General features: G+C 38.8%; 1 protein-coding gene across 2 annotated transcripts in view; it reads left to right on the forward strand.

Annotated features, from left to right (window-relative positions):
- LOC122062952 (5'-3' exoribonuclease 4-like) overlaps positions 1-16,171 on the forward strand; it is a 37,061-nt gene that overhangs the window by 10,542 nt on the left and 10,348 nt on the right. For both annotated transcript variants that reach the window (XM_042626610.1, XM_042626612.1), the window contains 3 exons: positions 9,349-9,435; positions 10,440-10,520; positions 11,444-11,539. In XM_042626610.1, the coding sequence (XP_042482544.1) occupies positions 9,349-9,435; positions 10,440-10,520; positions 11,444-11,539 (264 nt within the window). The remainder of the gene's footprint in view (positions 1-9,348; positions 9,436-10,439; positions 10,521-11,443; positions 11,540-16,171) is intronic.

Raw genomic sequence — 16,171 nt, forward strand, 5'->3', positions numbered from 1 at the left:
TTATTTTTAGTTCTTTAATTATGAACTGAACCATGGTCCAATGTTTGGTCCAATGGGTGGTTCAATTTAAGTGATTTTTAATTGTCATGAGTTAATTTGTAATGGCCAAAGTTTTTTTTTTTTTTTTGATCAGTAATGACCAGCTCAGCTCGCATGCTCTTCGAAAGTAGATGGTGTTGTAGCATGCTCTTAGGACTGTGCTTGTAAGCAAAGTTGTAGTCGGTTGGGATTTTCCCTTGCCAACTGTAACTCAACTTTGGAGGTCAATAAAAGCAAACTGTGGGAGGCATCCTCCTTCACCCATGATTTTAAAAATTGAGAGCTTGCTGCTGCAACCATTCTTCTTGCTCGAAGATTGTTTTTTGTGTCTGATCAAGGTCGAGTAGGTGTCTGATCCAACTAATTTCTTGTGGTGTGAAGCCCGGACAGTTCTCGTACTGTTATTACTTCTCTACCGCTGCTGGAACTTCGTTCTTATTCTTATTTGATCTTCCATTACTGTCATCAACAAATAAGTAATGTTATTGAAGTTCTTCAATTAAGATTCCAGTTTCTATAAGGTTGGATTCAAGGTGATTTTTCCAATTAAGCAATTCAGCCATCTGATCTGATCGAATTGAGATTTGGAGCATATCATCCTAAGCCCAAGATTAGAACTCTAACTCTTGTTCTGTTCTAACGTCTGGAACTGGAGATATTTCCAATTCTGCCCCCGCCCCTGCCCCTGCCCCTGCCCCTGCCCCTGCCCCCGCCCCTCGCCCCTCGCCCCTTTAAACTTTGTTTAAAACCTTGTCTAAGACCCTAACTGATTCTGGTTTTCTCCTGTGTAATCAATACTGTTTTGGGTTCATTAACACTCATAACAGCAACCTGATCTACCTGTTTTCAAACCCTAGGCTCAGTACCCTAATTACTTAAATACCCCTAGTCCTACCCTCACCAGGAATCACCCATACCTACTGGAATACTTAAGTCGATTGGGCTGTAACTTTCAGCAAGGCATTCCCTTAGTCCCTGCCCCACTCAACCTCCATTTCAGCCTCTTCCATCCATTTTAAGCTAATCTATTCATTGCCCCTTATAATCTGAACTTATTCTTTAATTTATAGATCCTATATATTGGCTACTGTTTTGAGTGTTTCAAATACAATACTGCATTAAGGGGTATCAGAGCATGGTAGAGGATGGTTCACAGAGGCTGCCGCTTCCAGCTGATCCAATGGCAACAGTTATTGAGATGTTTCAACAGCTGTCTTCTGATCAAAGAAACATGCCAGCTGAACAAAGGGCTATTAGTGAGAGATTATGGCTTGAGAGTCCAAGAATTACTCCGGCACAAGACAGTAACGTACCACTTGAAAGAGAGGACAGATACAAGTACAATCTACTGTGCATCGTTATAACAGGAGAGGTACTGAAAGGGAACAACAAAGAACCCCTACAACACAACCTACTTTCAAAGAGCATGCGAATTCTTAGTTCCGAGCTGACACTGATGTACCTTTTTACAGCTTTGACAATTCACATTAAGTCAAGCTCGAACAAAAGGAGTACGATGGCAAGCATGATCCAATTGAACCTACATTGTTTCCCTTGGACGTGTGAGAACAGTGAATTTTTGTTTGTCCTCTAGAAAGGAAATCTTATCATCCTCTTGGTGAGAAGGAATAGGGAGTTATGACCTAGATTATGACATATATGACTCATTAGAACTGGTCCGTCTGTGAGATCAGGTTTGAGTTAGGTTGCGGACCGAGGAAGGTGTAAGGTCCAAAAAAAAAAAAAAAAAAAAAAGAAGCCAAAAGGAAAAAAAAAAAAAAAAAGGAGGAAAGGGTTAGGCACCTTGGTCCATGCTGTTAAACCGATCCTCCTATTTGTTTGGTATTTTTATTGTATAGTAAAAATTCTAAACTAACAAATCATGTTGGAATTTACAGAAATAAAGCATAAAAATAAGTACAAGAAATTAAATAAAAAGGAAGATGAAAGACTTACCTTGACGCATGCACTGCAAAACAAAGGTTTGCATATATAATCTAACCTATTCAAAATGAAGTATTATATAACAGAATAATATTAAGGAAGCTAACCTGAGCTATTGTTTAATAGTAAACAGAAAATGAAACCTAAATATGGACTTGTGATTCACAATAATGCCATAATAATACAGAAACAAAAGGACAAAAAGAAAATAAATAAAAATGAGAGAGAAGATATGCACTGATTTCAAAACTGTTATAGAGAGTAATCTGTACATGAAGTACAATAAAAGTTGGATTTTACAGAAAATTCACAAAATGATCAAACTACCTTTTATAATGTATTATTCCTTAAAATGTAAAACTAAACAGAAACAACCTAAAACTAAGAAGGATCCTAATATGATATGTTTCCTACTGAGAGAGAGAATGTGTAAAAAATTATTATTTTCAATTCGGATTTAAAATAAAAAAGGTTGTCAATATATTTAGCGCTTACAAATCTCAAGTAGGATTAAATGAAAGTGGTAAGTTACAATTTTGGGACCACATGGATGGATTCGTGCAAGGTTTTAGTCAATGTGAAATATAATATGGGGTGAGCTGATTGGACATGTTGGGAAAGATTGTAGAAGCTATGAAGGTGTACATGGAGGAAATGGTTTTGGAGAGAGGAGGGAGGGGATCTCAGTTTTAGATTTTGCTGTGGTTTATGATCTATCTATTGTAAATACTTACTTTGAAAAGATAGAGGAGAGAGGAGAGAGGAGAGAGGAGAGAGGAGAGAGGAGCTTTTAGTTACCTAGAAAAGTGGGCATCATTGTAGGATTTCTTCTTAACTAGAACGTCTGATAGATTGTATGTAAGGATTTGATGTAGGAGGTTACCTAGAGGCTAGGATTCCTACAAGGCTACAAAGACTGACTAGGTAGACTAGCTTAGACGGTATAAGGTTTAGGATTGGGCTGAAAGTAGGGAGGGGCAGCAACATGCGTGATAAACATATAGATCAAAACAAAATAGTACCATAGCAATAATCAACGAAGAAACCACAACTGAATGCAACAACTCAACTAGTTATCAGTGGGAATATGGATATGGGAAACATAGACAGCAGAGTATCAAATTGAATGCATGCCTTTCAATGTTTCGTAACTATAAGATGCCATACTAGCCTGTGATATGTCACCAATAACAGGACAGCAATACCCAATGTGGAGAAAATCCATTAACTAGTGATGTGAGTACTTTATGTTGGAATCAAAGAAAGGGGGGAATGGGGGACAGAATTCGTTGGGGAATGGGGTCATGCTGATTTAATAAATGAGCAGGAAAATAAGACACAAAGAGAGAGAGAGAGAGAGAGAGAGAGAGAGAGAGAGAGAGAGAGAGAGAGAGAGGGGTTGGGGTGTTACCTTATTGCCAAGAGAGGGAGGGGAAGAAGAAGAGAGGCATCCACGTTGGGGGGGGGGGGGGAGCAGTTCACGACGGAGAGGAAGGAGTCCATGCACACCATTCAGTTTTGCTTTTCATTCACTAACAATTAAAATTGGCCGTAGGCCTTACAAACTAATATAAACTAAAAAGGAAAAATAATCCCAGTCATCCCCAACAAAATGGGAAACCAATAAAATTAAAAGTCGTATTCTAATTTACTACCAAAAAGGAGTCCTAATCTAATTCACCCACTTAGGAAATAGTAATAAAAGGTATAAGTTTACTTTCCAAAAAAGGAATCAACAAAAGCTGAAATCTCGATTTGGCATTCTCTCTAGCCTCTTGCGTTGGCTGTCCATGTGGGGCCCTTGTGAAGCACTGTAGCTGTCAAATCCCAGAACTGGATAAATACTGATCCGTAGAAAAGTCGACACTCTCGGTGTGGGTCCTATGGTGATCCTCAATCCTTCAACCAGATAGAACCTGATCTGGGCTATGTCCCCATCAGGATTGTAAGGTTATACTAGGGGAGAGACTAACCACACAACGTAGATTAGTGGCTATGAGATATGTGCCTCACTGCAGAATTGTAAGAAAGGTGAGCTTATTTGCTCTTAGATATGGTGGTGGAGTTTAAAAGGAGATACTTTGAAATCATTTATTGATAAAGTGATCAAATAAGGAATTAGGACTTTGAGGAAGACTAATACGATGTGGAACGAGATAACTAATTGTATTAAAAGGTTGCTAAAGTTGTCCTAGGTGAATTGAAAGAAAAAACGTCATTCCTCATTCCTCTAGGGAGACTTGGTGGTGGGATGATGAGATTCAAGCACCCATTAAGACTAAGAAAGCTAGCTTTAAGACATGGCAAAGGACTAAAGATGTAGAGGATCTACAAAGGTATAAATTTGCGAGAAATGAAGCTAAGAAGATTGTGGGAAAAACAAGGGCGAAGAAATATGAAGATCTTTATAATGATTTGAGTAAAAAGAAAAAAGAAAACGCAGTCTATAGAATAGCTAAAATGAGGGAAAGGAAGAGTGTAGAGGTCTTGGCCATGCTAGATGTATTAAAAGTGAAGATGGTAGAGTACTAATAAGGGTTGGGGACAATAAAGAGAGATGTGAAGTTTATTCTTGTAGCCTACCAAATGAAGATACTTGAGTAATAATGTCCCATCAAGACACTACATGTCGTAGATATATACAAAAAATAAGAGTCTGATGTAGAAGAATCTTTAAGGAGGATGAAAGTAGGCAAGGGCACAAGGCCTAGATGAGATCCCAATAGAAGTGTGAAAGAGCTTAGGAATCTGTGGTTTATCTTGGCTAACCAAGTTGTTTAATAAGATTATGAGCACAAGGAAAATTCCAGATCAATGGAGGAGAAGCATTCTAGTTCCTATTTACAAAAATAAAGGTGATATTCAGAACTGTAGTAACTATAAAGGCATAAAATTAATGAGTCATGCTATGGAATTATGGGAGAAGGTTATTGAAACCCACCTGAGAAAAGAAATTATTATCACGGAGAACCAATTTATTATTATGGCAGGAAGATCCACGACAAAAGCTATTTACTTAGGAGACTCATGGAAAGATTTAGAGATTGTAAGGACCTCCATATGTTCTTTAAAGAAAAAGGGCGTACCCGGTGCAATAGGCTCCCGCATGTGCGTTCTCCATATGTTCTTTATTGACCTAAAAAAGCTTATAATAGAGTTCCTAGAGAGTTAATTTGGCAAGTACTAGAGAAGAGAAGTGCTTCAAGTTAATATGTTGACATAATTGAAGATATATATGATGGTGTGGTGACTGGTGTAAGACTTGTGGAGGGTCAAGGTATTGAATTCCCAATTACAATTAGGTTACATCAAGTATCAACTTTAAGCCCCTATTTGTTGTGCTTATTATGGATGATTTAACTATAGGCATTCAAGAGGAGGGTCCTTGGTGTATGCTTTTTGCTGATGATATTATTTTGGTGGATTAGACAGAGGCAGGATTAATGCCAAGTTGGAGTTATGGAGATCAACCTTGGAACCAGAATGTTTTAAGAAAAATAAAACGAAGATGGAGTATATGGTGTGTAACTTTAGTTATATAAGGACAACTAATGAGGCGGTGAAAATTGACAAGAGGGAGGTTTTCCGTAAAGTGATTATTTTAGGTATTCGGTCTCAATCATAAATAAAGAAAGTGATATAGAGGATGATGTTTCACAAATAAATAAAATAGGATGGATGAAGTGGAGAAGTGCGTCCACAGTGTTGTTTGATTAGCATGTTCCTTCAAAATTAAAGGAAAATTTTATAGGACAGTTATACAACCGGCTATGATGTATGGTGCAGAATGTTGGGTAGTTAAGAAGCATCATGTAGATAAACTCAGTGTAACAAAGATGAGGATATTGAGATGGATGAGTGATAAAATTAGGAAGGATAAAGTAAGGAATGATTATATTATAGCTGATTGGGAGTAGCTCCAATACATAATAAGTTACGAGAAAGTCGTTTGAGCTGGCATGGCCATGTTTAATGGAGGCCTTTGATGCTCTAGTAGGGATGAGTGATTTGATTAAGATTGAAGGAACTAAAAGAGCTAGGGGCAGACTTAAATGATACTAGGAGACGTGGTGAGGAAAGATATGCATAGCTTAGGCTTGTATCTAGTATGATATCAAATAGAGCTGATTGGAGGGCAAGGATTTATATAGTCGACCCCATTTAGTTGCTGAGTTATTGTTATGGGTGCCGAAGCTCTATTTTGCCCCTCCAACTATGGAAAAACAGATTTATTGCTACATGGGTTGATTCTTCGAGCGAGGTGGACAGAAGAGACGAGTTTCATTGCAGCCACTTGAAAGCAAAGTCTCGTTGATGGAGGGCCGATAGGATAGGGAAGAATCTCTGAGATGAACTTGGAGTTACAGGGGAGGGGGAGAGGATTCACAAAAGAGAGAGGGGGGAGAGAATCGCGCACACACGGCCACAAGCACAAACCACAATATTCAACTCATAACTTCATTATTCAATTTGAGTTCTAATTACACGATTACATGTATTTAAATAGTAAAAGAAACCAAAATTAAAAGGAAACCTGCTTTAATTTGAAAACTCAAATTAATTGGAAACCAAATCCTAATAGCTATCTCTGAATTGCATATTAATTTCAAAATGGAAACAAATAGAATCCTAAAAGATCCTACCAGCCAAATAACCCAATTGGATCTGATTCAACTCTGTCTGGATACCCATATGGGTTTGGTCGGTCTATGGGTGTGCATCTGCATCAACTCTAATGTTGAGAAAAACTTCCCCACGAGTTTTGTATAAGGGTAACAATAAAAGCTCACAAGTGGGGTGAATTGCTCTTTTTTTACAACGCGAAAGAAATCCAAGATATGAAGGTACGAAGGTGCATTCAAGTCCGGAAAATCATAGGGGAGAACAAACTCATGATGGGAATAGTTGGATTTGTACTGATGTACATCATTACATGATCTGTGATCTTCTCATTTTCCGTTGCCGTTACTTGTTCCACAATCGGACGATCTTCCTCTTTTGTTGATCCATTAGGTTCATCCTGTGGCTGCATTATCAGTATTTCCTTTTTTTATTCAACTGATCCGTGAATAACAAATATCTGAAGCATATGGAAAGGCTGAAGGGTGTACAAATTTTCACGATCAAGGACGTTGTTTCGGTTTTCCAACCGATCTCAACCCAATTTAATAATGCAGTGAGAAGAATCAAACACTTCGCAATAAGCACCATCACAATACTAAGAAATGGAGAATTCAACAAAGAGATGATCCTCAGACCTAATAATAATTTGGTCAATCATTGATCGCATATCCACCACAAATCGTGAGACAAAATTGTTGTGTTGCTTCTCATCAATCAACAAAGTAGCAAGTTTTCCATTGGGCAATTTAACTATGATCTTGAACACAAGATTCCATGGCCAGATTTGTAACTGGAAGCACTTTTGGCCCACTATGGCAAGAGAACACTTGAGATAAGGCTTAATGTAAAAACAATAAATATATGGAAGTTTCCAAATGAGTAGCAATAATGTAAATAGTTGGAGTTCAATATAATCCCTCAATATAGAGCACGTACGGGACATGGGTATACTTGTAGCAAGTTAGAAAATAGGACAAAAAGGGATAGAATAACAAGGGAGGGGCAAAAGTGGAAAACAAAAAAGACTTGGAAAAAGAAAAACTTGTCGATTTGCTAGGGAGGAGGAGACGTGGGTCTTCCATCGACAGAGTGGGAGGTCTCTTACTGAGAGACGGAATCAACACCAGTAGAGGGGGTTCTTCTGTCAATGGTAAGCAGTGGGCTACGAAAAGGTTGAAGCGAGATTCCAGGATGTTCGATGGCATACCATGCGATGATGGAAGAAATCGATAGGTGGGGAGAACTTCGAACTAGGTATGTCTTTGTTTCTCTCTCTCTCTCTCTCTCTCTCTCGTCTCTTGCTATCTTTTCTTCTTCTTGCCTCTTCTCTTTGTCGACTCTTTTTTTTTTTTACTTGGTAGAACCCTATAAGAGGAGAGGGTCGATTGAAATTTTGGGAAAGAAAAGGGGTCGGTGGGTTCTTGTGGAGGATGGAAGAAGGATTTGTGTTGATAACAGGGATAGGTTTAGTAGGGATGTTGTGGTAGAGAGTTCAACTCTTTTCTTTTTTGTTCTCAGTTCTCGGCAGAAGCTAGAGCAAAAGAATGTGCAGGAGATGGGAAGGAAAGGAGAATGAACGAAGGATCCTTTGGCTTTGATACCCCTTAATGGAGGGCTGGTAGGGTAGGGAAGGATCCTTGAGATGAACTTAGAGTTGTAGGGGAGGGAGAGAGGATTCACACAAGAGAAAAAGGGAGGGGGGGATCGCACGGCCATAGGCACAAACACAATATTCAACTCATAACGCCATTCTTCAATCTGAGTTCTAATTGCATGATTACATGTATTTAAGTAGTAAAAGAAACCAACATCAAAAGGAAACCTACTTTAATTTTGGAAACTTAAATTAATTGGAACTAAATCCTAATAGCTATCTCCTAATTGCATATTAATTTCAAAATAGAAATTATAAAATCCTAAAAGATCCTACTTGCCAAATACCCAAATTGGATATGGTTCAACTCTGTCTGGATACCTAGATGGGTTTGGATCGATCCACGGGTGTGCATCTGCATCACTCGTAGCTGATGCAGATGACGGCAACCAAAGGCAACTACCAAGAGATCTTCCAGTACAATGGTTAGGGGTTAGGAATTTCCCATACTACCCTCTTAAATAAGAGATGAGATTGCTCCCACATGTTGGGAAATCACATTATTAGACCCTTCTTCATAGTGCCACGTCATTGTATGGGAGGGTGGGGAAAATAAGGTTACAATCAAGCAGATGAACCCTTCTATTTATTTGCCTTGATTTGTATGAGATAATTCCTTCTAGCCCTAGGGGAAGGGGTTAAAGTTTGTGAGTCGGGTATATTTGTTTCTTGTAATTCCGATTGTAGTAGAAACATTTACAGCAACAACAACAACAACAACAACAACAACAAACTCAGCCTTATCCCAACTTAATGGGGTCGGCTACATGGATCCAAACAAAACAAAAGCTTTGCATTATTTGATGACCAAAATATATATATATATATATATATATGTTGTTACATACCTTTCTCCATCCTTGTTGGGGCCGAACCTTTTGTTTCTTGGATAGGAACTTAAAAAATGGAGTGAAAATGGGAGGTTTATATAGCATTAGCCAAGGGTCACTCATTCCCATGGATATAATCATATGATTTTAAGGTCAAATTTCTCAAATTTTCTACTTTGATTGCTGTTTTAGTTTGCTTTTTTTTTTGGCTGTTTTAAATGCATGTCTCTGCTGATGTTAGGTATTTTACATATGCAGGTCTTATTGGAAAGAGTGGAACATTTTGTTCAGTCAGTTGCAGTATATGAGGACCAAATCTTTCAGAAGCGAGCTCGTATTCAAAAGGTTATTTGCCTTCTGGCCTAGGTCTAGGAAGAGTGTAATAATATTGTCTGGTGTTTCCTTGTATGATTTCATCAATTTTGTGCCTGAGGTGTTTGCATCCATCAAGGAGCCTAGAAATGGTATCTTCGGGGTGAAATATCTTCTCTTTCTGATTTTTCTATTGAAAATAACCAAGGCTTTTTTTTTTTTTTTTTTTTTTTCAAATTTGAGGTGCTATTTATTTATCCGAGGGGGATGTGGGTACTTTTTCATTGCTTTGGAGGTTTTTTTTTTGGGTAACATCTTTCTCTATATCATGAGAGACCTGATTTTCCTACATGGAAGTTGAGGAAATAATCTCCTTAATGGCACCTAGATCCATCACATGGCAGCTAAGATGAGGCTGAGGCTTTGTGGATAGATAGATACTAAGGTCCCCTGCTCACATGTCAAATTTCAGACCAATCTGAAAATATGGGTCCACCAATACTCTGCACGTGACCATAGTGGGGGTGCATGGACATACAAGGGAGGGTATAGCATTAGATGGGAGGTTAAATACTAAATAGTTGAAATTTGATATGAAGCCTATTCGTACCATCCCTAAATATCCAACAGTTAGATTTCCTACATCAATCTTCCATGTGGCAAAATTAAGTGTACCTGTTGAAGGATATTCTTTCCTAGACAGCCATGTAGTCAAGTCTAGCTAGGTGGTCCTTTTCTGTCACATTGGGGCTGAATGATTTCCTTAATTATTGTTATTCACTTATTCTTTCCTATCATTTATTAATGTGCTGACCTGTAATTCTGTGAAGTAGTGGGCCATTGGAAGTTCTCAAGTACCACTGATATAGTCTGGCCCTCTCCTGCCGTGTGAGTGTTGTATAGCCAAACCACTTGGGGTGTGCTGCTAGGAAATGAGAGTGGTTAGCTTTAGGGTGTGTCAAAACCTCTGTTATGTGTAGGTGATGATATTCATTTGTTCTTTTATCTTAGCATATATTTTTGTTATTCTATTTCAGGCACAAGAGAATAATGAAGAGATGAAGCTTAAAATGAAAAGAGAGAATTCCAAGGTGCCTCAGATGTTGGCTGTGGATAAGGTCTGCCATCTCCATTGTTCTACTGTACAGTTAGGCGTAGATTCATGCACACTTGGATTGTGTCCAACTGATAAACAGTAATACCAAATGTGCAGATCAAATTAGTTGATCTGGATCGGTCAAAAAAATAAAAAATAAAAAAATTCAATGACCAATAACTGAAAGTAGATGCAGTTGCTTCTACTTTTTTTTTTTTTTTTTTAGGTACCTACTTTAGGATGAGGTGGCTCAAACCCGAGACCTCCTGGTAGGATGGGCTTTACCGCATCACACTCTACCAATTGCGCCTAGGCATTTATTCTCTCACTTAACCTATGAGATGCTATTAATATGAATTTGTTATAGTTTCATTTCTTTCAAATATTTGCTTTGTCAAGAAGCTATTAAGCAGGGTTGGTAGGGATTTCTCTCTGTCATTGAATAGTATCTTTCCTTATGTGTGTAGCTGACATAATTTTATATATTAAAAGGGTCCTTGACCTTGGGCCTTGAGCCTTGAGCCTTGAGCCTTGAGCCTTGAGCAACTGAAGCAAATGTCAAGGGGTCCAGGAGTCTTAAGTGTTATATCTATCCATTAAACAAAGGGCTTTGTGCTCATTTACACTTTGCACTTTAGCATTACCTCATGCTCCCATAGGCCCGTGTGAAAAGGGCGTCCAGCCTACAAGGCCACCACCCCTTCCAAAATCCTGACTCTGCACCAGGTGACCAAAGAGGTAATCTAACTTGAACCCAAGATTCATGGGAATTTCAAATGTGCAAGGGGCATACCCACGAAAGAGAGTACTGGGACCAAAGCCTGGATTCAGATGCTTTTGAGCTGCCTGCACAGTTGCTTGCATTCTCAAACATACATACCAGATAACAAATCTTCATTCCTTAAATACTGGATTCTGAAGTAGGTTATGATTTTCATTTTTCAGGTGAAACTAGGGGAGCGAGGTTACAAAGAGAGATACTATGTTGAGAAATTTGAAATATCAGACCCAAGTAAAATTGATGAAGTTAAAAAAGATGTTGTAAGTACACAGTTGTCATTGGTAACCTTGTTGTTTTGATTGTTGTTTCTGCTAAGTTTATGCTCTTTCGGCTTAAATCTGAATCTGCTGTGATTTTGTAGCTACTAGTAGTTTCTCATTCTTAAATTTCCAATGGAATGAGGGATTGGCATTTGTGAATGGTACATGTGAACAGTTCCTGCGCATGGTGGTAACATGAAAAATAACTCTGAATATTGTATCTTAAGTACATGAACAATAACTCTGAATATTGTTTATATTCCAGTGGACTGATTATACATGAATGTTTAACAATAAAAATTAACATAAAATAATGAATGAAAATTGAAGAATTCAGATTTTATTGATCAATTAGGACTGCTTGATTCCACAAGTAGCAAAAGATTATCACAACCCACAATAGCATTTGATTTGGCAGAAAAATATTCCAGCATAAGAGAGATTTATTTCTCCAAAACTTCCCAAATATTGGACTTTATAGAATATCTCTTCTTTTTTATGTTATGCATCATTGAGGAATACGGGTTCCTTCTTAACTTTGTTTCGTTGATTCTCCTTTGGTTTGGAGGACAGTGCCTTGTGAGATATCTTTCAGTTGATCTACTGTATCTTGGTGGGACTTAGTTTTCTTTTTTGTATTTCTTCGTTGTTTCTGCTTTGACTTTGTGGAGCAGTTTTATTTTTTATCCTATTGTAATGTAGCCAAAAAAAAAAAAAACTTTTACCTTTTTTGTTAGTGACTAGAAAGATGACACTGGTTTCTTTTGCTGTGAACAATTTAATGTCTAGCAGTTGCACCTGTGGATTTTGTACAGGAAACATCAAAGGAATAAAAGAGGATAACAAATAGTAAATATTTTATTGGCAGAAATAGGGCTGGTATCCACTGTTTATCCATACCTGCCCCTACTTTGGAAGGTAAGATGATGATTCTTTACTCTGTTAGCAAAGGTGGAGGGTAAGTTTAGGGGTCACTTACCCACCTAGTTGAATGGGTAGTGCAAAGGTAAATAACCCCTAGGCATCTCTTACCGCCTAGTTAAATGGGTTGGGTAATGGTAAACAACTCTTACACTAATGTAGGAGTAGGTTACAGGTAACTAACCACAAACAATACAACTAGTAACCCAATACTAACAAATTACACTTAACGATGCTTAAGAAACAAAGAAACAAAACCCAGGAATAACCTACACAAGATTAAAGCAACCCAACAAAGAAAACCCAAGAGAAACTCCAATCGGCCAGGAGAGAGAAACTTACCTGTGATAGACCCAGAGAGAAAGGGGCGGCTGCAGCTGTGGAGCTCAGAATGAGCTGCACTCTTGGGCGTAGGTAGTCCCTAGGAAGGGTACAAAAACCCCAAAATTTGAAGGACTTTTGACGGTTGGTTGCTGAGATATTCAGTTTCTTGAAAATCAGACCTAGGAGAGAGAGTTTGCCAGAATTCTGCAGTGACAGCAGTTGGCAGCTCTGAGCAGTCTTCTAAGGTGGATCGAGTGGTCCACTTAAGGTGCATAACAGCCCTAGTAAGGCCGGGCAGATCTGACTTCTGGTTGAGGAGATTCTGGAGATCGATTGGCCTTCAAATCTGAGCTTCTTTGCTGGTTGATCTCAAGGAACAGAACTGAATTGTGATAAATTAATAAGGGCAGCAACAATAAACAGAAGTAGATGATCGATTGCAGGAATAAGAGAGTAATAATAAAGGGAAAGTGGGGGAGGAGTGGCTATCTCAGCCTAGGCTTCTCACCCATAGCTATCCCAGCTGTTCTAAGCAATTGATTGCAACTTTTATTTATTCAAATCTGAAATTATGAGTACATAGAATCCTCTATTTAAAGAGGGCAGAACAACAATCATAATATAACGAGGAGTTAGTTTCTGAATAAGACTAGACACACCTAGTAGGACTTGGACTCATAATAGGACTAGGACTATAACTCCAACATGGAGTAAGCTACTTAACTAAGAGCCCATTTAGGACATTACAACTGATGGGCCCAATGGGCCTCATTTATTAAACAATTAAATAAATAACTAAAGCTAGAATTGATGGGCCCAATGGGCCCTCATTCTAACAACTAATTCAGCCACTCAAGTGGACTTAAGTGTGGATCGATAGGCCCCTTTTGGCTGGGCCTTTCCTCCTGTGATAGGTCCTTCCAAAGTGTGGATCTACGTCATACACTCTCCATTTTACCCATTCACCTGCCTAGATAGGGTTACCCTAATACCCATAACACATTTATAAGCTTGCTACCCAAGGTCCATTCGTAATCCAATTGGAATGTTTGAAATTAGATGAGAAATTATTGGCTGAAATACTAACCCTACACTAATTTACTTGCTTGATAATGGGAATTCTTAGGGGCAAAAAATTACCCAATCCCATAAGGCTACTGATGCAATCTGGGTTTCCAAAACCTGATTCAGAATCAGATTGCTTTGGGTCCACCCAAGCACTTGAACAGCAACAACCAAGCCTTTTCTCAACTAAATGGGGTCAGCTACATGGATCCGTGAAAGTGCAAGATAAAAAGCAAAGGAAAGAAAAGGGGCAAAGAAAAAGAAAAGAGACATAGCAAACCAACACCTCTGGGACATCCCACCTAAAATGTGATTGGAAACATGGATCTTTGCCCTCCAAACAACTCTGATGCCATACTTGGATCTAGACCTAGCTTCTGTATGTCTTTCCTTACCAACCCAAGCACTTAAACAACCCAAGAATTATGAACAATGGCAAATATGTAATTTCCATAACATTCCAGCACTTAATAAAGGCAAGAAATAGATGGTGGTGGTACTGTTACTTATTAGAATCAGCTATAAAAAAAGGAAACAAGTGAATTGGAGGGGGGGCTATTCTTGGAATTAACAACAAAATAAGAGGGGAGGGGCAGTTAGGTCATTAACTCAAAAGGTATTAAATTTTTAGGAGGAGGATGGATGTCTTCTACCTCCAGTCTCCAGACGCAACCAGAGGTGGAAAACAGAACCAGCATGTATCAACTGAAGTCCTCTTTTCCAGCATCAATCGACTTGAAACTTCATATGGAGAACCCCAGGCCATGGCTTTCTTGAATGCAAGTAATAAGAACTCCAAGATCACAATGGTGAGGAGTATTTAGTCTGCAACTCACCTCAGCGGAAGAGCAGAAATCAGGTTCGAAATCTGATGTGGGATTCTCATCTCAGATGGTGTTTCAACCCCAAAACTCTACAATATAGGATACCCTAGAGTGATGAATGACTGCCCAAAATATTAGGGAAAACAGATGCACAACACATGAGATTAGGTCCAAGTCGTGGGTGGCTGTGGTTACCGCTAGAACAGGGTACTCCCAAGTAAGAGGGAAAATAGAATGCAACGGAAATAGAAGGGAAAAGAAGAACGGATAAGGATTGAAAGAAGATACCTGAGAAGAGAAAAAGAGAGATGACAGAGAGATGCACAGTTGGCCTAGAAAGCCCGCAACATACGTACCACACTGGTAAATGAAATCCAATTTTCTTTTAAATTCATTCTAAACTCTTTTTACATGATTACATAAAGAAAACTCCCTTGCATAAAAAGTAGAAACCCGACTAAAATAAGAAACTAACAAACTAGGAAATATTTCTATGGAATCTCAAATAAAATAAAATAAATTAAAAGATAACATCTTATGTAGTCAACCAGCACTTGCTAGACAAGAAAGCTGGTTTAGGATGGGTTCTTGGTTTGGGCCTCTTAACTCTTAAGTGCGTCTTGTTTGTCCAGCCAGCCTAAGGCAACTGCATCAGCTTGCTTCCTCTGAAAAAACTTGATTCCATCAAGTTCGGATGAGGTCCAAGAATGTTGTCCGAGTCAACTCACCGGAGAAGAAATGTACTAGCTGTTCTCTTGAGTTTGATAGATGGAAGATCTTTGGTTGGAAGAAACTTTGTCTCAAGTCCACCATGTCGAAAGGAGTTAGCATTCTCATAACCACAATTGGCTGTTTTGTCATACAATAATGGACGTCTCAGAAGAATGTGGTAGACTTTCAGAGGGAGGGGATGTACTTGATCAATCAATCCACAGATGGAGTACCTTAGCAAACACCTTTTATTAATCTTGAGATTTGTGTTGTTCACCCATGAAATATTGTAGGGATTTGGATGAGGTTCCGTCCTAACTTATGAATTGCATCTTTAGACACGACGTTGGTGCAATTGCCACTGTTTGCGTCAATCACCATAGTACACAAGTTGTCATTTGCATAGAAACCTAGTTTGAAAGATATTGTTTGGACTTACGACGCCAATCTTCCTTGTTGGGATCCTTTTGTGTAATCAAGAGAGGACTAATAACGTAGCACTGTTGACACTCACCGTTACTATCACTGTCATTGACCTCCCAATAGGCTCAGGCTTAGGCTCAAGCTCAACCTTCAGAAGTATTGTTCCCGTCTTCCGTTGCTCTTTCAGTGCAAAGGGTATGGAAGAGTCCTTATCTATGTGAGCTACCACTTGGTTAGGACAATGTGCAGGGAAATGTCTGAACCACTTGCATGTAAAACACTGTAGCTCGGTCCACAACTTTGAAGGAGGTCTATCAGACCCACGTTGAGGTGGAGAATAAGCCCCGACCAAATCTTGCCGAGG

This window comes from Macadamia integrifolia, unplaced genomic scaffold (genome assembly GCF_013358625.1).
Source record: "Macadamia integrifolia cultivar HAES 741 unplaced genomic scaffold, SCU_Mint_v3 scaffold115, whole genome shotgun sequence".
NCBI classification, from domain to species: domain Eukaryota; kingdom Viridiplantae; phylum Streptophyta; class Magnoliopsida; order Proteales; family Proteaceae; genus Macadamia; species Macadamia integrifolia.